A 26,732-nucleotide genomic window follows, 5' to 3' on the forward strand; every position below is an offset into this window, starting at 1 on the left:
AGGCATCAGTCACGATAACGAAATAAATGCAAGGCGTTGTGTGACTGTATTTTAGAGCATGGTGCAGTACACGTTTAGTAGTACATCAGTCAGCGTCATCACTTCTCTCAGGACTTTAAGAGAAAAGATGGCGGTGGCAGAGTAGGGGGCGCGGCCGCCAACTCTGAGTACCAGCTTGCACAAGGGAGGGCAGGGGGCGGGGCCGGGCCGACGCCACGTGGGAGGTCCCGCCCCTTGGCCCGCCCTGCCTCCGAGAGCAGGAGTGTAGGCGCCTGCTGGGGTCGGCCTCAAGGAGCATGCGCACTCCGTCACATTCTGATTGGCGGACCCGCGCGTCCAGTCTCACGCTTATTGGTGGAGGCGCCCCAGGTTCTGGGTCGGAGCTCAGCGCCCAGCTCCTTAGCCGCTTCGGGCTCCACTGTTGACCTCGGTGGAGGCGGTGCAAGATCCGGATTGAAAGGCAACCTGGCCGTCGGACTCAGCAAGGACGGGCAGGGCGGCTTTGGTTTCATCCGGGCGCTCCAGCCTTCGTTCCGCCTTACCCTCCTCCAACGACCTCCTATGTCCGGCATGTTTTCCAGGACCCAGGTGAGGCGGGTTCTGCAGCGGGTGCCCGGGAAGCAGCGATTCGGCGTCTACAGGTTCCTGCCCTTCTTTTTTGTCCTCGGAGGAACGATGGAGTGGATCATGATTAAACTGCGCGTGGGCCAGGAGACCTTTTGTAAGTGGGGTGCAGCAGCCTCCGTTTCATTTCAAGCAAGCAGGAGACGGCAAAGGAACCATTTTGCTGGGAATATTGTTAGGTTGCAGACCTCTCATTCCGCTCAGCGCTGAGCTGCTTTAATCCTGCAGAAGGGCGAGTACTGTCTCCCTCAGTGGGGCGTGGAGATCCGCCTGGGCTCTCCTATAAGCGGGGCGACAAAGATACATTGGTGTTCAATCTTGAGACCTTCCCTGCACTTAGATGGGAGGGCACGTGACTGCACTTTGGACGCTGTCCTTTCAAGCTTGCCAGCGACACTGTTTGGGCCTAAGGAATAGACTTGCCCACAGCATCTAGAAGCGGGATAGGATATGTGTAATCTCCTAATTGGCACGTCCAAACCCTAGAGGGAGCAGCTGGTCTGTCCCGCTTAAATACCACTGTCTTTACAGGCCAGAGTCATGGGTACCAAGGGCAAGCACTGTAAACAAGTGCCTGGCATTGCTTTGCTGAGCACTAGCTCTGGATAGGCTAGTTCCTCTTCCAGAAAGACTTCTCTAACTCCTAGGCCCTTTCTGCTTTCTCCCTATCCAGAAACAGGATCACTTGTGAACTGCCAACTCTCATTAAAAAAATAAATTGGTGGTTTCTAAAGATAATTGTTCTGTTCATCCATTCATTAATATTTAATGACCACCGATTAGAAGATAGAATAAGGCAGAGGGCTCCCCACCCCAGAACACTACTAATGGAAGAGACAGATCATTCAGTTACTATTAAGTGTGATCAGTTCTGTGAGGGGAAAGTGGAGGGAACATGGGATTCCCCGGTGGGGCGCCTGAATTGTACTAGGTGGTGCAGGGAAGGCTGCCTGGAGGAGTGACCATGTCAGGGGGGCCCAAAGATTGTCAGCCAGATGAGGGAAACATTGGTGGTGTTGCAGGTGTCTTCTGCCAGTGGTAAGAGCAAACTTGGGGGCCTTGGTGTGTAACTATGCTGTGTTTGAGGGACTGAAGCAGGTAAGCAGCGTGAGGTTTAAAAGGTGCCTGGAGCAGCCACAAAGGGACCAGAGAACCAAGACTGTATCCCAAAGGACTGAAGAGTTTTAAGCAGCAGGAGGTGAACATATGTGGTGAATGACTTTTTGTGGAGAGCAAACTGGCAGGAAGACTTAAGCTGTATGGTTGTCCAGGTTTGGGATGGTGGTCTAGACTAGGATGAGATGCCAAGAAGTGGGTAGAGTTGACACTCCAGAGGCAGTACTGACAAGGCCGTGATGTTTGAGTAGACTCAGGAGATGACGAGTGGGAGCCTCTGGTGGGGCAGCTGGGGCAGGGGGGAACATAAGCAGAACAGTCCTGGGCTCCATTTTGCATGTGCTGAGGGGGAGATGGTTATATAGATAGAAGGCGGATCTAGGCCATAGATCTAGGTTAGTGGGTCACTCACATGCAGATTGTGATGAAAGTTAGAGTTTAAGCCCCAACATTTTAAGGGTGACTGAGAGTGGCCACAGAGGCAAGGAGGGAAACAAGAAGGGTCTTTTATCATGGAAGACAGGCGGTTTAGGAAATTCACCTAAGTGGGTGGGATGTAAGCTGTCTCTCCTCTACCAGGAGAGACTTGAAGATATGCAAATACTGATCAGGACAGAGCAGGTGGAGGGAGGCTGCATATACCCTGGCCCTTGAGAAGGTGGGAGAGGATGGGATCTGAGCAAGGCAGAGTAGCCCTTGGAAGTCAGTGGGAAGAGCTCTTTACTGACTTTCCCTCTGTGCAGAAAGAGTTCATGGCCATTTGGGGTGAGCAGAGTAGGGTCAGGGCCATGGGTGAAGCAACAGGATTGTCAGGCATCATAGTGGACCCAGTTAGGTACAACACCCACAGTGCATAGCAAGCAGAGTGAGGCGTGGAGAAGGAAGGAAGTTGCATCAATCTGTAGTTGGGGTTTTGAAGGTGTATCAAGAAGTTGGTACTAATAAGAGGGAATTTCAGCTGGTTTGGGCAGGAAGAGAGAACAAGGAGCTGAGAAAGTTCGTAAAGATCCAAGGACAGAAAGGCTGCTAGAAAGGGAGTAGAAGTTGCGGTCAGAACAGAAGGAATTAATTACTTCAGAGGAAACTTGCAAGAAGATGGCAGAAGTTGAGAAGTCAGGAAGATGAAGGGGACTGTTGCTTCCTATCTGTTGGGGATGGTATCACCTGGGAAGATGGCACAGGACAGGGTCAAGGAACCTGAGCTAAATGCCAGTGTTTTCAGAGACTGAAGGGTAGCGATGGACGGCAGATGCCAGGGAAGGCAGTGGTAAATGGCAAGGCCCCCGGAGGAAGAGGGTGGAGAAGCAGCAGCTGAGAACAAGGAGACTGCCCTCACCTCCCTGCCCTGAGTTCCTGGGTGTGACTGAGCAGCAGAGAGCTGTAGGATTGGCAGTGCCTAAGAGAGGACAGTTAAGACAGATGATTTCAGAGAGAAGTGAAATTGCTAAGAGCTGTGCTGTGACATGACCCTATCTTTGAGGACGTTGACTCTGACCCTGCTATTGAGAACTTTAACACAGTCCTCATTTAAATCAAGTCGTGTTTTAAATTGATTTTGGCATTAAACATTACTGTTGAGATTCAGGTGATAGATCTATACTACTGGTTAAATTACTCAGATATGTATTTTTAATTCCATAGTTTCTTAAAAAATCTAAATCGAATCTTTGTTTGATGCAGATGACGTCTACCGCAGAAAAGCCTCAGAAAGACAGTATCAGAGAAGGCTGCAAGATGCATCAGAGACTAAACTTCAGCAGTCAATAAAGTAAATATCAAACTTACTACTGCTTTCAACTCCTTTTAAAATGTATTTTTCAGGTCTCTTGTTCTTACACAGAACTGCCTTTATAAACAGTTTTTCCTGTCCCTGCTTGAATACTTCCCAAGTCACTGATGGACAGCACTTGTGGGAAAATTATTTCCTACTGAAACAACGGAATCTAGTCCGTGAAACATTTCTTAAACAATTCAAGGATGAATCGGGATGCTTTTCAGTGTACCCTAAATTGTGAAATCCTTTGTTTTAGGCAACCAGGGATAACCTAAGTTAATTTTTTGCTGAACTCAAATTTAATATGAATGAAAGTAAGGTCTCTACTGCAGGGTCATTTAAATGATGACTATGCAAACTGCATTTCTGCCAGCTACCAATTGGTGAACATTTTGCTACAATGCGAACACACCTTACTCACATTGTTGTGAACACCAACAACCCCTTCCCTTGTTTGACTCCACCAACATCAAGGGCTGGACCTCTGTGAGGACTGGGGACCAACAGTCTTCACTACCCTCTGTGAGGAAGATGCTGCTTTCATCCAGCTGCTGAAGACATTGCTCCTTCCCCAAAAAAGTGAATCTTCACAGCACTGAGCAACCACAGACTTGAGTTAAATCAGAGGCTGAGGCTATAGGGAGAGTTTGCAATATGACCCAGAAAAAGTTTGGATTAGGTGGTAGAATAGCAAAGGCATCTTTCCAGGCTTGGATAACCACATCCAACATCTTTTCAAACAAAAAAAAAATCTACATATTAAAGACGACTAAGTTGCAAAATCATTTCTACCTATTCACTCATGAATAAAGAAGCTGATGCTTAAGGCCACAGGTATGATCAAGTTAAAGATTTCTGCCACAAATACACTGAAAACTAAGATCATGGCATCCGGTCCCATCACTTCATGGCAAATAGATGGGGAAACAGTGGCTGACTTTATTTTTCTGGGCTCCAAGATCACTGAAGATGGTGACTGCAGCCATGAAATTAAAAGACACTTACTCCTTGGAAGGGAAGTTATGACCAACCTAGATAGCATACTGAAAAGCAGAGACATTACTTTGTCAACAAAGGTCCATCTAGTCAACGCTATGGTTTTTCCAGTGGTCATGTATGGATGTGAGAGTTGGACTATAAAGAAAGCTAAGCACTGAAGAATTGATGCTTTTGAACTGTGGTGTTGGAGAAGACTCTTAAGAGTCCCTTGGACAGCTGGGAGATCCAACCAGTCCATTGTAAAGGAAATCAGTCCTGAATATTCACTGGAAGGACTGATGCTGAAGCTAAAACTCCAATACTTTGGCCACCTGATGCGAAGAGCTGACTCATTTGAAAAGACCCCGATGCTGGGAAAGATTGAAGGCAGGAAGAGAAGGGGACAACAGAGGATGAGATGGTTGGATGGCATCACTGACTCAATGGACATGGGTTTGGGTGAACTCCAGGAGTTGGTGATGGACAGGGAGGCCTGGTGTGCTGTGGTTCATGGGGTCACAAAGAGTCGGACACAACTGAGCGACTGAACTGAAGGAATTTAAGTCAGTTCATTTATGTTAGAACCAATTTAGTATAAATAAAGAGCCACTCACCACTCACCTCATTAAAGCACTACTGAGACACTGCTCAGACATGGCTTGAGTATGAAGACCAGTGATGACCAATAGCACCTGGGGGAGGAAGGTAGTCTTCACTTGCACTTTTGTCACAAGAGTTCCTGGTGACCCTAAACCTCATGGTTATTTTAATGATTAGACTGTTGCACAATACATTTAAATTGTGGTCTAACTCCATTTTCCCCCCTGGCCCCAGTTTTAGAAGTCTGATACTTTGTACATACATACATAAATATGTAGCATATATGTGATATATAAAAATATACCTTTTACAAAGAGGAGTTGTAAATGCTAGTAAAACCATCAGCTACCTTCTGTGTCTGCTGTGGTTTCCTTCCCGCTTCCATCTCAGAAACAATCTCCAGTCTGAAATTCGTGCCTAACTTCCCTAGAGTTTTCCTCATCATCTTTTTAAAATACAAGTATTGAAGTGCTGATTTAAGACAACAAACCTTTGAGGATGATACAACAATGTCTGACTTCAAGGGAAGTAGATTAGCAAAGCAATTACGGTATTAAATTGAATATACTTTCAAAGCACATTAATTTGGATGGTACAGAACTAATTTTTGTTAAACCATTGTGGAGGCTTTTAACTTTGCCTCAATTTTTTTAAGCCTTCTACTAAAGAAATATGACTATGCACTTATCAGACACTAGGGTTATTTAAGGGAGCTGTAATAGTTTAAAGAGCAATGCTCTTATAAACAGCTTACAGAAGTGCAGTGCCCCCTACTGTGAACTACACTGACAAATAACTTACATTTAAAAACCAGGATACTTTAGGATGACAAAAATCTAATTAGCATTTACTGCTAGAAGTTGATGTCCACTGGGGTGCTGGGGGAACTACCTGGGCTTTGGAACTTCACTTTATCATCTGAATGGATAGGGAAAGGACCTAGGCACACAGTAAATACTCAATAAAGGAGGGCTATCTGTGTTCATCTAGCAGTCCTGTTTTGGAAATCTTGCTGCATCTCTGAAGTTATAGCAATTCAATTAATCTGTTTTTAGAAGTTCGGATTTTTCACACAGAGTTACTTTTCTTAAAAAAAAAAAAACACTTGGACCATGGTGTTTTCCAAAGAATCTCTCTCCTAATTAAGTATGCATGCTCTTTAGCCTTCACACATTTATACGCAATCCACAAGACATGCATTCTGCATGTTTTGTCTATCTGGGGGATAGAGTCTATTAATTTGCTCAGGTATGAACTTTCATTCAGCTGACCCAGCAGACTTCTGAATGAAGAGGGAATAGAGTAATACTCAGCAGTATTGCTCAGAGTATGCAGCTGGAATGTTAAACTATACATCAACCATCCTTCACAGAAAGTTCATGACCACAGATGGCAGTTCAGCCCTAAACTCTTAGGAGAAAAGAACCACAGGGATTTGCAAAGTGATATTTGAGGAAAACAGTTGGTTGATTTTACCAACACCTGTTAGAAGTGTGGCCATTTTTTAGGAGCTCATAAGCATGATAAAAGCATTTCTGGGCCATTTGTCTCCTCTGCTCACACATTTACTTGAAATGGGTTACAGTGATTTATGGTACAGGACGTGCTTCCTTACCTTCCACCGTCAGTAACAACTCGCTCTGCAACTTTAACTTCACCCTTTGCTGAGGACACGTTAGGGATCCCTGACTCAGTCTGAGAGCTGTGGCATGGGCACAGCAGGCTGCGGCGTGACTATACTTGGCTCCTGTGTTAATGCAGCCTGAGCCCTGGACAAGGGTCGGGACACTGACTTTTGCCTGTACCTGAGGAGTACTTTTCCTTTAAATTGGCAGCCATATCGCAATCAGCATAAAATCAAGGTTTGCAGGAATTAAACCTGCTTGAAACTAAACATCTGTCTGACACAAGCTTTAACAGAACAACCAAACCTGGTTAATCCCAATCACTTTGCAAACTCCATTTTTATTTGGATTAAAAAGCTTTAGATGAACAAACATATGATACATACATATTATAGGACTAGTTACCACTTGAACCCTTTTTGATACAGAAGTTAGAATAAACCAAGTTTTAATCAGGTCTGAAAATGTTCAAATTCAAAAGTCAACACCACCAATTTGGAGATTTTACACAAAGAAGAGTCCCCTCTTAATTCTTCCTCATAGGAAGAAAAGGAGGAAGGCGGTTCAAAAAACAAAGCAATTCAAGGCCTTTTAAATCAGTTAGCTGACATACTGTTTTAAACCTATAGGTCTTTCCCCCCACATAAACAAAATTCTTTTCCACATGAACTTACATTTTGAAAACATTTAGGCTATTATACGTTCTAAGCCATGTCACTATGGTTCCTAAAGCTCACGGAAAAAAAAAAAAATGTATAGTTCACGTGTACCTTTTAAAGTCCATACATTTTTTTTTTCTTTTCTTTTTGGAAGATGGCGGACCTCAAATCTTATATCCTAAAATATTAACTGATATTCTCCAAGTCAATATACAGAAAGACATGATTCTAAAATAAATACATAAGAGTTTAAACAACAACAACAACAACAACACTTACTTAGGGCCTGCCTCGTGGCCCTCCGGCCCAGCTCTGCACTGCCTTAGGGAAGCCCCTGGCTGGCTCTATGGTTCCTAAAGCACCTCTAGACACTGGGAAGGAGCCTGGAGGAGGAGTGCTCTGGCTTCTACTGCCCCACATAGCCCACAGTGAAGAGTTTTTAGAGGCTTCCCAAAAGAAGTCTCTTCCAGACCTTAAAAAGGGAAATAAGATGGGTGCATGAAATAAATAAATAACTTAACCAAAATTAAATTTCGGGTTCTTTGGTGTAATTCAAGGATGCCTAGAAATAAAATAATCTGATTGTATTATACAGTCCATGATGAAATGGCCCAAATAACCAGGAACTGAAGATTTCTTTATCTGATTCAGTTGAACAATAAGGTACTGACATACTACTGCAAAACATTTCTTAAAATTCAGAATTATTTAAAATACTTGATGCAAATTGAGATCCAGTGGTTGACTATAAGTAATTAAGATATAAGGACCTTCTGTATTTAAAGTATCTAGATAAAAAGAGACTTTTTTTCCATTCTGCACTCTTTTGTCCCCATGATTTAGTAAGAATAGTGATTAAATATCTAGGTATTGATTCATACCAGATTAAAAGAAAAAAGTATCCTCTGAGAATCACTCAATTTACAAATAGCAGTGGAAGCTTTGCTACAATGGCAACCACCTTGCTACAATAAAGCAGGTTTCAAAAATGCTGACTGAAATACCGTTCCACGTTTGATGCTTTCTACCTGTCTGAGCATTATATACTGCCTCCAATTGTTTTTTTCCAGGATCATATAAGAGAGACAGGGTCATCAAACCTAAGTGTTTGGGATCTATAATGTTCTTTTTAGTGAGCATTTTCTGAAATTATGAGTCCCTTCTGAAATTCAAAAGCACAAGCTACATTTCTAAATTATTTCAGAAAATCTTAAACTTCTGGTTGAGAATTACAACCTGAAACTTTGGAGGAAAAAAGAAAAAAAAGCCACATCTGACGAGGAAATAAAGCATACTAAAACATATTTGCATATGTAGGCAATTCAGCCTCTTACAATTATGCTTCTGAAACAGCCCATATCCAGTTAATGCACTCCCCTCCCTAAGTTAGGTTAGGTGCTATGTTTAATAAATCATCCTCCAGCACACCTCAATACCTTCTTCAAGATGAACTTCCATTGTTTCAGTGTAAGAGATTTGAAGTTTTAAATCATCTTAACATGTATAGGCATAAGTTGTGAATTCATTATAAAAAGATCAAGAGTACCCTTAAACTTACCTGCCAAGACTAAACATAATTCAGGGTTGTGCACATGTTCTGCAAAGATAACTGAAACTACAGATGTCTAACTCAGAGCAAGAAAAAGTGCATCTCCCTCCAGGTGTCTGGGAGATGCACTAGCTACAGAAGGCTGCACAGAGCGCACTTCAGGTTTCTGAGTCACTAGACCAAATGTGCCATGTCTGTCAAACATTTGTCAACTTACTAACAATCTTTTACTTTACCTGGAAGAAACAGTTTTTGCAAAAGTGGCTTAAGATATTTAGGCACATGAAACAAACACAAGTACACCTCCCTTCTCTAAGATGTAAACTAGGACCAACTTCACATTTCATTGTCAACTTAAACTAATCTGTAAACTCTTTTGTATGTGTTTTTTTTCCCCCATTTTGTTTGTTATTTAAAAAAACAAACAAAAATACCAACCAAAAAAATGAAAAACAAAAACCCCAAGCCAAGACAAAACCTCTGATGGTTTCAGCTCTATGGCAACAAGTAAAAAGGTAAAACTCCAAGTCTAAATATACAACCAATTATGAAACTGGTTTTAAACGAAGGAAACATATGCAAAAAAAAATCTTTGTGTATTTGATAAAGTCAACTTAATATAACAAAACAAATTGAAATAGCTTATTAAAAGTGTCCTTATATAAAAATGGCCTTGTGATGTACAGTAAAATGCAATAAAAATTGTCATCCTTTTTATCTCCCCCCACCCCCGGTAACTAAAATGGCTACTGTTCCACAAAACTCTTTATGCTTCTATAAAAGAAACGTAATTGACGTGATTAAAGGTTTTCTAGATTGTATGCTTGGCGAATGTTGAGAGTGTCTCGGAGCATCAGATCCCGAAGGCGCCATAGGGCATCTGCCATGGTGGTGTGGGCCCCTTTACTTTTTAGCCAGTGAGAGGGAAGGCGGCTCTCCTGTTCTTTTGACAGATGGACATCACGTCTTCGAGCTGAAAATGTAAGTGTGGACAGAGAAATGTAAACATCAGCCTAAGGTCTGATAGATTTATTGAAACGTGAAACATTTGCTATTTATTAAATATTATGAAATTAACTCTGCAGAATATTTCCCAGAAAATTTCATATATTGTTTTATAGGCATCTTGTTTTTTAATTTTTTTTTTTTTTACTTATTTGCCACACACACAAATGTGTGTGGCATGCATATTTGCATGGCACATGGGGTCTTAGTTTCCTGACCAGGGATCGAACCCATCCCCCTGTAGTGGAAGTTTGGATTCCTAACCACTGGACCACCAGGGAATTCTCTGACATCTTGGTTTTTAGAAAACTATTTTACTTAGGTATGAGACAACCTAGCCAAGGATGTCTCATTTCATGCTTTACAGTTTAGAAATTTTCTAATTTCTAACAGTTACTTCACAAGAGCTGCACAATGTAACGAAATTACTACAACTGGGAACATAAGAGCTGCACAAACAGCTAAAAGATCTCACCACTAGTATTTTCTTGTAAGCACTTGTGATATTTAATAACTTCAATACTAACAAAAATTCCTAAAAAGGTAAATGTGAGGAAAGGGAAAACTATCTATTACTCTTAAAAGAAATCAACTCATCAAGTCTGGCTTAGAAATGAAGGATGAATTGTTGATGCTTAGTCGTCAAGTCATGTCTGATTCTTTTGTGACCCCATGGACTACAGCCTGTCAGGCTTCTCTGTCCATGGGATTTCCCAGGCAAGAATCCTGGAGCAGGTTACCATTTCCTTTTTCAGGCGACCTTCCTGACCCTGAGATCAAACCTCCATCTCCTGCACTGGCAGGTGAATTCTTTACACTGAGCCACCTGGGAAGCCCCTGAAGAATGGATGGAAACTTCCCAATTTCTTTGGAAACTTGGCAAGTTATTTCAGTATGTACTGAAAATATGTTAAGCCTGCTGAACTAATTGAGTAACTTGATAGATTAGAAAAATGTCTTCCAATAATACTTTTATCTTTTTAAAAAATTGACAAGAAATAATTTTTAATTTGCCCAAATGCATCTATGCTATGCTCAAATGCCTGAAAAATAGTTGAAAAAATTCAGAATATACTTATTGAGATAGCATTGATGTTTATGATAAAATGAAGCTTTGAAACTCAGCAAAAGAAAAAAAATTTTCAGTACGTGATATCAATATACAAAACTGCAAATGCTTCAGCTAAATATACATTTTACTTAAAAATGCCTTCCTTAGGTTTGGTTCCAGATCACAATAAAGCAAATCGCATTAATTTTTTTGTTTCCCAAGTGCAAGTATAAGTTCCATTTATACTATACTGTAGCCTATTAAGTGTGTAATATAGCATCAGGTCTAAAAAAGCAACACAGGTACCTTAATTTTAAAAGACTATATTGCTAAAAACTATCAGCTATCATCTGAGCCCTCAGCAGGTTGTAATCATTTTATAATGGTAATGTCAAAGACTGTTGATCACAGATTCACCATAACAATTATAATAATAATGAAAAAGTTGGAAGTATTGTGGAAATTACCAAAATGTTAACACAGAAACATGAAGTGGCCACATGCTATTGTAAAAATGGTGCTGAAAGACTTGCTCATGGGGGTGCCACAAACTTTCAATTTGTAAAAAAAAAAACAGTATCTGAGAAGTGTAATAAGGCAAAGTGCAGTAAAACAAGGTATGCCTGTATAAGAACAATGGATACTTGTCCTATAACATGTCAACAGCAGCAAGAGGACTTTGATAAAGCACAGATTTTGAAAAAGCTTCAGAAAGACCTCTCCTTACCTGCCAGAGTCTGGTCCCACTTGCTAATGCTGCTGGACTCAGCACTGAGTCCTTCAATGTATTTTAGGTAGGCCTCTGAGTGGAGGAGCCGCTGGGTCTTCGGTGGGGGAGCCACAAACATGGGTGTTGTTGGCTGCTGTATGACAGGGGGGCCAGCAGGATGGGGGCCAGGGTACGGAGGTGGTGCCTGCTGCCCTGGAGGCCCCAGGACACCTACCTAAAAGAGCACAGATACAGGGTCAGGGGGAAATACTCAGCCCATGCTCTCAGAAAAAGGGCGACTTGAATTCTGTTGAGTCCTAGAAGATCCAGTTTGGAGGCTCACCTGCTGTCCATATGGACTTCCACCTGGCGCTGGAGTCCCTACCATAGGGGCCACTCCTTGGTTCATCACACCTATAATTCAGAATTACAGGCACAATTAGAGGTTCTGGGATGAGAAGACTGAAAAACTGTCTGATAAGAAATGTCATTAAAAATGCAAACCTATGAACACTGCCCTGAGTCTTTGTGGACAGGAACCCTAAGTGCCCGAAACAGGAGGTAGCATCATATAGGAAATCCGTGTCCTTTTGTTTTCTAGGTGCTCTAAACACAAAGCTAGGAGAGCTTGTCAGATGTGCATTAACTACTCATGGCTGAGAAATAATTTGAATTCTGCAGAGAATTCTAATATTTCCCTAGGTAAGCTATAGTCAGAATGCAACTCTATTTTCAAGGCCTTTATCTTTCAACAACAGTTTCCAGCACCTGAAGCCTGTGTTTAATTTCGGCAGTAAGAGCACTGCAACCAGGCTCAGCTGTATGCAGTGTGTTGGGACAGGGGCCTAAGGGAAGAGGCTGTGCAAGTACACTCTTCAGTGGCCTTTGTGGAGGCTAGAGACATACTCCTGCTGTCCCCTCACAGGCTATCAGCACTCTGGTTCTGACTGGAGTCACTGATGTTGGCAGAGAGGGGACACTGCCCTCTGAGAGAGTGGCACTTTGAAAAGGGATCATCTGGAAGCAGGGCAGCCCTTGGTGCTATCACCTCAAATGCAGAATGACAAAGGGAAAGAGAAAGATTCCATGGTCTCACTACATTTGGTCTTTGTATAAACTTCTCCTGGTGACTCCTCACAAGCAATTTCTGTCTCATATGTTCTGGTTGATAATAATGTGATATCCTAAATTTAGCATCTGGGGCTATTTTAATCTCAGGATCATCCATTTTCTAGTCTCATGAAAACAGAGAAACAGGCAAGGGACCCAGTTCGCTAAAAACTAACAAACTATTAATACAACCAAAACCCTGGTGAGATGTTGTTTAAACCTTAAACAAGTCCAGCTAGCTGCATAGAAGGATGAATAAGAGCTAGCTTTGTATTCTATAGTTTCTCTGGATTCAAAATGGTGTTATTTCGACCAGGCAGAACTGACTCACTATTCTAAGGTTCAGAATTGCTAAATATCAAGAAGTATTACACATCTGTTAAAGAGAAAACAATAAGTGAAAACAAACTTTCTGTTTACAAAGCAGGGATTTTGATATTCCAAGGGCCCAGAAGGGTACCTGGATCATGAGAGTAGGATCCTAGCGATTATTTGTGTGAGTGAAGAGGCTGCAGTGGGTAAGTTGCTAGTCCAGCAATATATTATTAACCCCTGCCTCCCAAGCCTGCCAGGACACTCATGCACTTTATATTTCACAACACTGGGGGATTCCCTGAGCTGTCTGTATCAATCTTTGCAGGGCAGCACAACCAAATCAACCCCCTTTGCTTCCTGGTTACAAATGCCATGCCGTGGGGCAGCTGGTGAGACTGTGGGCTGACTCACCAAAGGAGTTCATGAAGCTTCTCTCCTTGAAGCCGGGTGGGACATGTGTGGGTAGACACCAAGAGAGGTTCTTCCCTGTCTCCCTGCCATCTTCAAATGCATTTAGAATCTGGAGAAGGGGGACAGGGAAACATCTGTCCCCCAGTACCCACCAAAAAACCAGTTACCTAGAGGGTACTGGACTTAGGTGTGGTTCCTACCAAATAACATACACACCTGGGGGTCACCTCCAGCCTCGTCTGACTGCTCAGTCAGACACTCTATGCCGAGGGGACAGGACACAGAATGAAAGCCAACTCTACCTGCCTCAGGGGCACACCCATCTTATGACTGACACTTATAGTCCAACTCACTCACAGTCCACCACTTCCATAATGAAACACCCACTCCCACAAACGTTTCTTCCTTCGGTTAGGTCTGCATCAAACATTTCTGGGCGTTACGGCCATTTTCTAAGCAACACTCACATCACAGAGTGCCACTAGAGATGCTAGGCCAAGCCACCAGGTTGGCTCACCCTATGTACTGTGGGGCACACCCTGTGAAGCATTGTCTGGAACTCTTCATAGCTGCGAGATTGGTACAGCCAAGCCTGTTATAAGCAAATCTAATGTTTCTATATTCTGTCATCTGGGCCAGATCTTTAGCTAATATTTTGGATAATAGATCAAATGCTATTCCAAGTCATCCTAAGGCCACTTTCCCTCCAACTAGATTATGTCTAAGGGTTAGTTTTTTTTTTTTTTGCATATGATGGGAACTGGTGATTTTCCCTTTCATAATAATCTTTCAATTTGCTAATTAATTATAAAGTAAAACTGTACCTATTTCTGAACTCCATTTATATGTTTCTATATGACATAACTTCTGGGCTTCTGCTGACAGACGAACCAGTGTCTACAGTTACCAGGGTGGACGATGCTGTTCTTTAAATGCTATGTCATGCTTCTTCGAGGACTCAGACACAGAAAACTAGTTCAGTTCAAGTTCTTTCTCTCCCTCCTTTCTGTTCCTAGGAGGACTGACTGAAGAGTTTCTGAAGAGTCCTACATTAGCAACTCTGTAATCCCCTTAGAGGGGAGGTGTTTGAAAAGCAAAAGATGGAGCAAGGATTCTATACAAAAGACCCTCTGAGATAAGAACTGAACCAGAGGAAGAAATGGACTCAGGAGCAAAAACTGCTTTTCATATGTGACTCTGAACTAGCCATTTGGGAAACTTCATTCACTAGAGCAGACCATGACTGTCTAGGCTGTGTCTGCTTTCTGAGCATATGCCGAACTGTTTGAGGGGTTCCAGAGTGTGCCTCTTGCCCCCTATCTGCTGAGTCTAGTTTCTCGTCATGTGTCCTGTGCCGCTGCTAGGCAGCCAATGCTCAAGGGCACAGGTGCTGAGCCACCTGCTCAACACACAGGACAGGTCCTGCAGCTGACATCCCTGGGGTTCTCAGTGAGGGAAGGCCTGCCCACATGGGCAGCAGGTACCTCCTGGAACAAATGGCTGAGGGAGGAAAAAGAGTATGAAGATGAGATTGATGAGTGAATGAGGATGAAGTTCTTACCCGGTGGTGGGATGCCCGGGAGGCCGGGCACACCTGGCGGAAGATGGTGGGGTGGAGGGCCCCCAGGGTGAAGTGGCTGCATGCTGCCCATGCTAACAAGGCCATCAACTGGGCCCTGCAAAGGTGGAAGGCCTGGCGGATAGCCACCCATCATGCCTTGAAGGACACAACAAATTTCAGACATGCATCATTAACATGCAACATGAACTAAGTAATAACAACCCCCCCACATGCACTACTAATGAATAAAGCGCCCTTAGTACTGCATGATATAACAATTAGTGCAATTATTTTGTTGCAATAATGAACAAAATAAAACATTACAAATATGAAATACATTTCTGGATGAATTAGTACTTAGTATATTATTATTTGTAGTTATTCTCCCTGGGATAAATACACTGCATGTTCTCAGTTAAATAATAAAGAGAAGTAGTAACAGCCTTCCCAAGGTCATGATTACTGCAAGCTGTTCAAACAGAGTGACCAGTTCTGTCTATTGCGATTCTATTGAACAGTATAAACCCCATCATTCCACTATGCCCACACTCATATGCCTATCACGGGTACACATGAGGGGAAACTGAAATGGAGGAAATGAGGCGCACAGCCCTGATCACAAAGCATGGTTCTCCAGCACGGGGGGAGGTGGGCAAGAAGTTTTCAAGACTTCTGTGTCCATTCCTCCTCCCTTCTAGCCCCACCACTGCTGGTAAGAATGGAGCATGCTTGAGCTTGAGCTGGGGAAGAGCTAAGAGTCATCACAATGACTGATGCTTCATTTTTAGATTTCCAAACATGATAAAATAAAGATAAAACCTCCCCCTCTCCCCGGCCCCCCCAAGCCAACCTAAGCCCAGGTCACTCAGCAGCTTGTGCGCAGACCTTAGGAGGAACAGCTGGAGAATCAGGCTCTGCTGACATGAGAAAATGCCAATTGTCATCATTGTCTCCAAGCGCACAAATGTCCTCACAGTCCTTCAGTTAACAGGGAACATTTTAAAGGAGGTACAGAATTTTTCTGAACAGAGGTTTTCATTCCTTTATTTTCAAAGTGCATCGTCACAACACAAAATAGTTTCTGCTAGCTAGGGAAGAATTTCAAGAAACAAGTATTTTTGGCAAAAAGAGTGAAAAGAACAAAATTTCAAAATGTCAAAGACTCACCTATCAAAAGAACTTTAAAGCCACAGACATTTTTTTAATCGAGAAAAACAAATTGATTTTTTCTGGGATTTGAAATGATCACAATGAACAAAACACAAGGCTCCCCCCAAAATGCAATCATCTTTGGTCACAGCTTCTTGCACAAAGGGAGCATTGAGGAGTTGATGCCAAACCTCATTTTTATATAATTCTCTTTATATTATAGAGGGGGTTCTAGATAATAGTGGAAAACTGCAGATTCTAAGAATTTTACGTTTTGACTTTCTCTGAAGAATTGTTTGAGAGGTATTTATTTTTAGTCCTTTGATGCTATAAAATTACTGAAAACTCTTGAGATTGATTCAGCTTGCCTCATTGGTCATATCTAAGCTAAGAAACCTACAATTACACAAATAATTAAAATAAGTTTTAAATAACAATACCTCTGTACATAAACTAGGACTATGAATTTCCTTTTTCTTAAAGCAGAGTTCAGAGAGTGAAGAACAGACACCATAATCTTACTTATGAGGAGATGCAACGCTACCAAACTGTCTTTTAACCATTTCCACCAGATAGTTTTTAGGGATAAGTAGGTGGGAATGTAAGAATGTTAGGAGGCTTTGCTTTCAATTACAAAAGCCCATCTGAACGCAGCCTACATAGGCTGTGGTTGAAGAAATTATTAAGAACTGAAAGACATGACCCTTGTCTTCATTAAACTGTACTTTGGCATTTATTATCCCAGTCACATGTGTTCAAATGAGCTTCAATGCTTGTAAGCAAAGCTGGTCTCAGACAGCAACAAGGCTAAGAATCAGGCACTATGCAACCTGTAAACCCATGAAAAAAATCACCCTCTTAGCGGCAAAATTCCTGCTGTGGACCAAAGACTGGTTCCCGTAGAGAATGCTTGCCCTGCACTCCCATGGTCCAGAGGCCTGGGCACCATATGCTTAATAGTGGAGCAGGGGCTTTCTGGAAGGGGGGCCCGCCCTCCTCACCCATCAGAGTTCCGTGAAGTCATTCCCCAACAGGGAGCTAAAATGCTGCAGCTGCTGTTTTTTTTAATGTTTTTAGCTGTTTGAATTCATTTTGTTAATGTGTCCCTGGGCTTTTTAGTCAAGGGCACAGTGCTAGAATATCACACATCAAATAACAAAAGAGAATGTTAATGAGGGAATTCTAACTTTCAAAGTCCCCATGTTCAAGGTCTGATTTCTAAAAACCACTGGAACCCCATTAACCAAAATGGGCCATGGAATAGAGCAGGCGATTATGAGATTTGTTAGGTCAACATCAGTTAAACTGAGAGTACTGAAAGCCACGATTCAGATGTGCTTTGGCGAGTGCAACTGCTGAGGTCAGCGACAGTGCATCTGAGAACTTGCCATCACAAAAGGTAGGAGCAACAATGGAAAAGTTATCCTACGCTACTCTGCCTTGAAAAGCAAAAAAAAAAAAAAAGCGAAAACAAAAACAGCATCCCAATGAGCTTGTCTCGAACAACACTATCTTGGACTCCCTGCAAAGAGGTCAGACTGCTTGCTTAAGAAGAAACACAGCTTGGATGGACCTCACTAGGCTTAGAGAGATCACAAAAGAGGGACCTGAGAAGCGGTCTGCAGGCTTCTCATTGGAGACACGTCAGACAAGAATATTCAATTCAAGAATGGCCAATTTTGCCATGGCTACCAGAACCAGAGACAACACACACAAGCAAACCACATTCATCATTTTCTTTTCTTTTTGGAAAAATATGTGACTGGGATACTAACAGAAAATGCAGTTTAATGTAATTAAATAGAAAAGCATTACAGAGTGGGCACAATGAATTGAATAAGGACTTTGTATTCTACTTAGCAGTCATGCACATTGGTGACCAAGAAAGGATTTATAATTCATTGTCAAAAATCCTTTTAAATGGTCAGTCTTCTAAAGGATGGCTGCAGCAGAACAAGGCAAACTGAATACTGGGATGAGACGGGAAAATCATCATCTCCTAAAGACTAGTTTTGTGTTTCCTCTTGGGAGTCCCTCCAGAACAGAATCCAGGGTCTGTTTATATTTTCTGCTGTAGAACTCTATCCAGAGCAGTCTGGGGTGCGGAATATCGCCAGACCATGCCCACAGCCAGGGGAGAGCTGCTCTCTACCAATTCCCAGGGTTGGGCCCAGGGCCCATTTCTGGGGCAGAGGGGAGGCATTGCCCATAAGGGAAAGGCGATATAAGGACAACATGGATGATTCAAACTCTGAATCTGTCATGAGAAGAGCCTAGAGACTGTGGCCTACTCCTCGTTGGAGAAAAAAAAAAAAAAAATGAAGGAATTTCTTAAAGTGGAAAAAAAAATGGTCTTAGCTCCTGTTTTTACCTGCAACAGGTGTCAACTGCTGATTGAGCATCCCCATTGGTGTTGGTGGTGGCACCACCCCCATGAGAGCCCCCACAGGGGCGCCTGCTCGGGGAGAAGCACTCGGCTGCTGTTGCTGTGCTGCTCGCTCTCTCTCCTGCTGCTCAGCAACTTTAGCTGCCCGCTCTGTAAAGGCATTTCAGATTTTCAATTCTGTTTTTAACCCAGGAATTCAAAATACCATCCATTGCATTCAACAGGACTAGTTAAAAAAAAAAAAAAAAAAACACAGGCAACAGTTCTGTCTCAATGGAAGGAACAGTAGATGACTAGTCTCAACACAGGAGGAGTCGGGCCGATTTCACTTGGTAACCTAGAGTCCAGCTTTCCTATCCCATCTTGAGAACTGGTCTGCAAAGATTTCAAGAATGTTAAGACTGCAACACACATTCAGAAAGCACAGATTTTATTTAAAAACGTCACCAGCATAACCAACGTGGTTAATCTCACAAGGCACCCTGAAGATGAGAAGCGCTACCATTATTCTAGTATTAATAGCATTACAAATTTTTTAAAAATTTCAACATGAAGCAATTCCATGGCCCATTATAATTTTTGGCACAATTGTTACTTACTATATTTTCCTGATATGTTGCACCCAATTTTACTAAGATTTGAGGACTCTTGTCATTAGTGTCATGGGGTTTAGCAGCTGAAGAAAATTAACTCTGTAAGGGAAAAGTAGCTTACTGCCTCCTCCACAAGGTTTTAGGAAAATAAACGCTAATTTGTACATTCTAATGAAGAGGTCACGTTTAATAAACCCCAAGAGGAAAAAAATGCATGATACTCTAGGCTACAGTCATCAGAAGCAGGAAATAATATGTATACACATATGAAGCAATGGACAATGTACGGACAGAACCAGGTTTCCTGAAGCTGAGTTCAATACTGACCATAAGTCATCCTAAATCAGCAAAAGTTTCAGAATTCATACTTATTTCATCCAAAATGCAAGAGGAGCATTAGCTTGTGTGCCAGTTCTGGGCTGTGGAACATCCTTGCTACACCCCTCACTCCTCGGAGTTACTCTTTCTGCATCTCCATGGCCAGCAGCCCCAACAATCACAATTCCCAGTCTTTTCGGGAGCTGGCAAGGCTGGACACTGACTAGCGAACTCTAGAAATGTGCATTACCAAAGCTCTCACAAAAAAGGTTGACTTTGCTTCACCATTCATAAATAGGAAATCCTTTCCACTCCTCACATGGACAAATTGAGACTGGGAGACAGATAGTGACTTGTCCAAGAATACAGAGAGAACCAGCAGTAGCCCTGATTTCCTGGCATCAAACTCCAAATGCTACACGTTAACCCTCCAACATGGAATTCAAAAGGCTACCGCTGGCTGATATAAGGAGGGGGCAGACAGCTCACGGTCACATGGCTTTAAAGAGCATCGAGAAGCAACGGTTCCAGTCCTCCTTTGTGTAAGAATGTGAAAGTCAAGCAAGTCAAAGCTTCCTTGGCTGCAAGTTACCTGCAGAGACTTGTCATCACTCACTACACTGTCCCAGTGTACAGATCCTCTGTACAGTGAGCGTGAGGGACAAAGGCCATTTTAACAACCCATTTCCTTGAACTAGCATTTAAAAAACAAAACAAAACAAAAAAGGTGAGACACTGATGACCTAGACCCCCACATTAAGTTCTCATATTTTCATTACACAAATGAAACAGTAAAATGGGAGAGCAAAAAAATGAAGTTGAAAAAAGAAAAGTTCAAGCCTGGGGATGGAATATTGGACCTGCTGGTTCTTTCTGGGAGGAGCCCAGTTAGGCTGTCTTAGAAAAGAGATTTATTAAATGAAGTCAGCCAAACTCCAAACTTTGGGTTTTGAACTGAGTGGGTCAGAACACCACAAGCTCAGACTTGGTGTCTCAGGCAGACACTGGTGAGTCACATAACTCCTCTCGCTAAGTTCTCATTGAATTTCAGACTCCCCTTAGAATCTGGGAGAATTTCCCAGAAGTCGGCACTCTTCCTTCTCTTCAGTTTGGCTCCAGCATTTTTACTTTTACGTTATCTCCAGATACACTTCTCGCTCTTGTTCACACTCTAAGTAACCAGCCATGCAGTACTGGCTTCATTTTGTCCTGGACCAGGCTTTATAGCCATGTGAGCTTCATTTGAAACACTCCTCCAACTGAGTGATTTATCTGGGTCTTAACTTCCACTATGGTTAGAAATACCAATGCTCTCCAAGGTTGTAGGTTCTTATAGAACTGACTATGATTTCTCAAAGAATGTTCCATGAAATATTGGTTCCTCAGGAATATTAGCAGATATTACATGAATACCTGATCAAGTTTCAGAAAATGCCAGGTGGAAAAAAAACAGGTTCTTAACTGCAGGTTTAAAGACTTTAATATGGCAATATGCACTGTAAGTTTCCAAGAGAGAAAGTGTTTGGAGTGCTTCTCAAACTGCTTTTGCCACAAATTTTTTCTGGCTGAACATCTTGTAGGATTAGGGTTCTACAGAAGATCCTTGGGGAAGCATGTCAGATAATTTTAAAAATCAACTATATAAAAAATGAAAGGAGTAAACTTTTTTTTTTTTAAAAAGGAGTTTCTTTGGAAACTCCATAAAGTTTAATAAAGGAGGCAGTCTTGATAATTAATTTATTTATGCTCATTGGAAAATAATGGGTTTGGACCCTGTCAACAAAGGTAATGGTGATCACTGTGGTCATTTGAGAGAGGGCTTTAAATTGTCAACATGAAGCACTGTATACAATTCCAAATGAAAAAAATACAGCTCTGAGGGCAATCATCCTGCCTAACCTAATGTTTACTACTCATTTCCTTACTAAAGTCATGCCTAATATTAAAAAACAAAAAACCAAAAAATCTCTATCAAGTATCTGTCCCTAATGGCTATAAACCACCAAATCCTTGAGTGATAGCTCACAGCCCCAAATAATTTAACTGTAGAGTAAAAGGAAAATGAAGGCAGTTGAGCTTTACCAAAGAGAAGCCAAGTACCTTCAAAGTAGCTATGGATGCAGCACAGGCCAGAAAAGGTGCAGAAAGCCAGGTGCTTCAGCCAAGCCTCAGCCTGGAGTTTCTATGGCTTGTCAAGAGCCGTAACAGAAGATCACTGATTTTAAAAGCCCCGTTTCAGATGAGAAATTTTAACTAAAACTGTATCTGACATCCTTGTACAATCATTCCCCAGCTCAACACATGTGTGCTTACAGGACTTAATAAAAGAAAAAAAATCATGCAATTTTTGAAACAGCTAAATATTTGAGAAATTTTTTGGAAAAAAAAAAACAAACAAACACAACACACTAGGATCAGAGGCCAAATCAGAGGCAGCACTTGCTCAGCTGGGACAAGGCTGACACTTAAACTGCTGGATGGGAGCCATTTGAGACAGCCCCCAACACAAAGTTCATGTGCAAGTGGTAAGAACAAGAGATTCAACCTAAGCTCGTGCACTGCTGAAAACACCCCCTTGCTCTTGCTTACAAAGCTTAGACAGTTGTGCCTATGCTCTATTTACCTTCATATTCTGCTTTCTTGGCTGTCTCAAGGTTTCTCCACTCTGTCCCCACCAGTCGGCTGAGCTCCCCAAAAGAATAGTCTGGGTGCTGGGCCTTAATCACAGCTCTCATCTCACTGCTGAACAGGATGTAGCCACTCATGTTGATCTTCCGTTTGGAGCCTTCCTTCTTTGCACTGCCTTTGGCAGATTTGGGCGTAGACTGTAAGAGAGAAAGCTCTTATAATGCATCAGAACACTGCATCTCGTCAATTACTAAAGGTTTTTGTAAGCCAAAAATGTGCAATTCAATAGCTACTGTTCTACAGACATCTTCAGTTTATAGTTGATTTTCTTATTCAAAACACAGTTATTTCTGGCCTCTGATCATATAAGAAAAATGGAAGTTCCACTGAATTCCATGACTGCAATCTATAATGGTGACCTCACAATCAAGGCTTGAGAAAATTCTAAATGAGAAGAAAATACCTATAGGGATCACCTTAACCAAAAGATAGGGTCCTAAAGAGACTTAAAAAGGTACGAGCAATAAAAGCTAGAATAAGAGAATGATGCAATTCCTCATTGTTTTGTTTTTTTCAATGCAGGACAAGGAGAGCTTTCTAACTAAACCTGCCACTAAAGCCAGCTATCTATGAAACTTTTTTATAAAGATACATTTTAAATTATTAGTGGCATCAAGAAAGGAAAAAATAAAAAAATCTGTTCCCTTTTGAAGAATTCTAGGTTGAAGCTCCCATAACGGAGGGGCTGGATGTCTCCTTTCTTTTTACTGCAAACTAGAGCTAGGAATAAGACAAGTAACAGGAACCCGCCACCTTCACCTGTGGGGGTGTGTAGGGCATGAGATCCAGCTCACTGGCCAGGGGAGTCTGAAGTTGAGGTAGAGAAGGAGGCTCAATGACCTCACTATCCTCTTCTCCCATCTCTTCAATATCATCATCTCCACCTTCTAACTCAGCAAATTTAGCTTCTAGCAACTGGATCTTCTTTTCCAATAAAGGTGAGGGCTCCTTCTGAGGAACAATCGGTTTTCTAGAAGAAGGGACATAAAAATAACTAAATGAATGAATGAATGAATGAAATGAAATCACCTGACACTACTCCAGGATGGACTGGAGAGCAATGTTTTGCCTTAATACCTCGACCCAACTTTCTATAATGTGCAATGTCCACTCTTTAAGTCCACAAGGGAAATAATTAAAACATATATTTATAAAGTCACATCTACTTACAGATGCTTGCTTTTTTAAAAATATAATTATTTATTTATTTGGCTGCATCAGGTCTTCACTGAGGCATGCGGGAGCTTTAGTGTGGTGTGCAAGCTCAGTCACCCTGTGGCGTGTGGGATCTGAGTTTCCTGACCAGGAATTGAACCTGCATCCCTTGCATTGAAAGGTGGACTCTCAAGCACTGGACCACCAGGGAAGTTCTCAGATGTGTGTTGTTAAGGGATTCTGCTGAATACCCAACAAAAGCACTGGATCGAAAGCTGAGATCTAGTTGCCTATAAATACTGAGAAGAACTTTCGCAGTTTACAAAACTACACAGTATCCTAATAGACAGATTATGCATGCCAGAACCAAAGATTTCTGCCTCCATATTACAATTACTGAAGTCTACACAAAGAGGACTGTTTCGGCAGTCACCACATCTCAGCAGATTATGAGGATTTTCCTTAAATATTTAATTAAATTAATTAATATCTTCTGTTTGAAATGTCTATTGCTCTAGTTTAAGATCTAATAAAAAAAAATAAAAACCCACCATGGACTATGCAATTTTGATATGTTTTACTGATATCAAAGGAGCTGAAGTGCTCTTTCTTAGTTTTTTCAACTTTACCTGAAGTAATAAATTTCATCATCTACCACTTTAGCAGAGAGTGAAAACCTCTTCAGTCCCTTAAATTTCTTCATCTGCTTGTCACTCTCGTTGTAGCGGCTCTCACAAAGCAGAATGTCATTTTCTGGAATTTCAGTTGGCCTGCAGGAGAGGAAGTCCTTGAATGACAACACAGCACATTTTCCTGAAAGAGAAAAATTTTGGACAGAAATTAAAGGAGTTACTGTGGTCATCGATAACAATTATTTTAAACCTTTAAATTAATATATTCACATGATTAAAATCAGAAGATTTAAAGGGTATAAAGATGTAAGGATATGCAGATCAATAGACTAGAATTAAAAGTCTAGAAATAAATCCATGTAACAGTTTTTACAGGTAACTGATTTTTGACAAGGGTGTCAAGACAATTCAATTGGGGAAAGAATAGACTCTTTAACAGGCAGTGCTGGAACAACTGGATTACCACATGCAAATGAATGGAGCTAGAAGCCTACTATATGCCATATACACAAATTAATTCAAAATGGACCGGAGACCTTAATGTAAGAGACACAACTATAAAACTCTTACAGAAAAACATCGGTATAAACCTTTGTGACCCTCTATTAGGCAATGGTTTCATAAATGTGACATTAAAATCACAAGCAACTAAAGAAAATAAAGATAAATTAGACTTCATCAAAATGAAAAACTTCTGTGCTTCAAAGGATACAAAGTGAAAAGACAGCACATAGAACAGTGGGAAATATTTGCAAATTATATCTCTTGTGAGAGTCTAATATCCAGAATATATAAAGAACTCCGACAAATCAGCAATAACAAAATAAATAACTGAAAAAACAGGTAAATGATCTGAATAGACATTTCTCCAAAGAAGATATACAAATATCCAATAAGCTCATGAAAAGATGCTCACATCATTAATCACTTTGAAAATACAAATAAAGATTGAAATACCACTTCACATTCATTACAATGGCTATTATGAAGGGAAAAAAGCCAAATAAAACTTCAGGAAAATACCAAATGTTGGTAAGGATGTGGAGAAGCTGGAACCACTATATGTCACTGCTGCTAATGTGAAATGGTGCAGCTGGATGTGGGAGTTGGACTATAAAGAAAACTGAGTGCTGAAGAATTGATGCTTTTGAACTGTGGTGTTGGAGAAGATTCTTGAGAGAACCTTGGACTGCAAGGAGATCCAACCAGTCCATCCTAAAGGAGATCAGTCCTGAGTGTTCACTGGAAGGACTGATGTTGAAGCTGAAACTCCAATACTTTGGCCACCTGATACGAAGAGCTGACTCATTTGAAAAGACCCTGATGCTGGAAAAGATTGAAGGTGGGAGGAGAATGGGACGACAGAGGATGAGATGGTTGGATGGCATCACCAACTCAATGGACATGGGTTTGGGTGAACTCTGGGAGTTGGTGATGGACAGGGAGGCCTGGCATGCTGTGGTCCATGGGGGTCACAAAGAGTCAGATACGACTCAGCAACTGAACTGAACTGAAAGTTGATCCAGAAATTCTACCTCTAGGTAAATATACAAAAGAACTGAAAGCAGGGACTCAGATACACATATACCAATGTTCACAATAGCATTACTTACAACTGGCCAAAATATAGAAATTACCCAAATGTCCATCAACAGATGAATGAATAAACAAAATGTTACATATACCTACAATAAAAAACTATTCAGCCTCAAAAAGGAATAAAATTTGGATACATGCTATACTATGGATGAATTTTGAGAATTTTTTATTTATGCTAAGTAAAATAAGTCTGACTCAGAAAGGAAAAATTTTGCATGATTCCACTTACGTAAGGTACCTAGAATAGGCAAAATTCATAGAGACTGATAGTAAAATAGTGCTTATCAAGGGCTGGAAGAGATAGAAATGAGTAGTTATTGCTTAATGGGTACAGAGTTTCTATTTGGGATGATGAAAAGTTCTAGAAATGGATAGTACTGATGGTTGTACAACACTGTCAGTGGGTGTGCTGCAGCCCACGGGGTCACAAAGAGTTGGACACAAAGAGTTCAGTTAGCCAACACTGAACAACAACAATTTATTTGGCTGCACTGGGTCTTAGTTGTGGGACTTACAATGGTTAGCATATCACTCATATTGTTTTACACCTAAATTTTGGTGCAAAATAATATATTTTAAGGATGACTGCTGGTATTAATATATTTATTCAACTAGTTCCCTATTGGTGGATGTTTAGTTTCTTTTCCAAATTTTTGCTCTCCCACTGAAGCAAGACTAAGTTGACATACTTTAAGACATATATGAATTTGCACATGAATGAGTACATCTGAGGAATAAACATCTAGAAGTACAAAAGCTGGGTCAAAGGGTACATATACTTTAATTTTTATAGGTATTATCAAATTTACCTTTCACAGAGGTGATGGTAATTCATAAACCCACCACAAAATGGGCAAATGCCACTTCCCTATATTCTTGTCAACTAGTAAACATATGAATCTTTGATAATTTGATAATTTTTTTAAGAAAGTAGCATCTGGGTAATTTAACTTAACATTTCTCTACTGGCTTAGGTTGTGCATATTTTAAGAACCACTTGTCTCTGCTCTCTATTAATCTTTGCCTGTTTTCCTATTGGATGTTGATCTTTTTTTTCTAATTATTTAATAGTTCCTCATATATGAATGAAATTTGAACTTTTTCTATGATGTACACTGCAAGTAT

At 41.3% G+C, this 26,732-nt stretch overlaps 2 protein-coding genes across 21 annotated transcripts in view; one reads left to right on the forward strand and one right to left on the reverse strand.

Annotated features, from left to right (window-relative positions):
- The first annotated feature begins 340 nt into the window (after positions 1–340).
- On the forward strand, positions 341–18,555 carry SMIM4 (small integral membrane protein 4). 2 transcript variants are annotated; one of them, XM_040247167.1, is made up of 3 exons: positions 341–721; positions 3,421–3,508; positions 14,543–18,555. In XM_040247167.1, exons 1-3 carry the CDS (start codon positions 562–564, stop codon positions 14,553–14,555), a joined length of 261 nt encoding a protein of 86 aa, XP_040103101.1. In that variant the 5' UTR covers positions 341–561; the 3' UTR covers positions 14,556–18,555. The 2 variants fall into 2 exon arrangements, with proteins under 2 accessions (XP_040103101.1, XP_040103102.1); XM_040247168.1 differs by lacking the exon at positions 14,543–18,555 and adding an exon at positions 10,686–10,722.
- Positions 7,038–26,732, reverse strand: part of PBRM1 (polybromo 1) — a 101,897-nt gene continuing 82,202 nt past the window's right edge. For 9 of the 19 annotated variants that reach the window (XM_040247153.1, XM_040247149.1, XM_040247146.1 and 6 more), the window contains 8 exons: positions 24,006–24,189; positions 22,981–23,191; positions 22,157–22,358; positions 18,608–18,772; positions 15,088–15,243; positions 12,034–12,104; positions 11,709–11,925; positions 7,038–9,898 (listed from right to left, as the gene is read on the reverse strand). In XM_040247153.1, the coding sequence (XP_040103087.1) occupies positions 9,726–9,898; positions 11,709–11,925; positions 12,034–12,104; positions 15,088–15,243; positions 18,608–18,772; positions 22,157–22,358; positions 22,981–23,191; positions 24,006–24,189 (1,379 nt within the window). In that variant the 3' untranslated portion in view covers positions 7,038–9,725. The remainder of the gene's footprint in view (positions 9,899–11,708; positions 11,926–12,033; positions 12,105–15,087; positions 15,244–18,607; positions 18,773–22,156; positions 22,359–22,980; positions 23,192–24,005; positions 24,190–26,732) is intronic. The other 10 variants (XM_040247160.1, XM_040247161.1, XM_040247157.1 and 7 more) reach the window with 4 other exon arrangements.

Source organism: Oryx dammah, unplaced genomic scaffold (genome assembly GCF_014754425.2).
Source record: "Oryx dammah isolate SB20612 unplaced genomic scaffold, SCBI_Odam_1.1 HiC_scaffold_9, whole genome shotgun sequence".
Lineage (NCBI taxonomy): Eukaryota > Metazoa > Chordata > Mammalia > Artiodactyla > Bovidae > Oryx > Oryx dammah.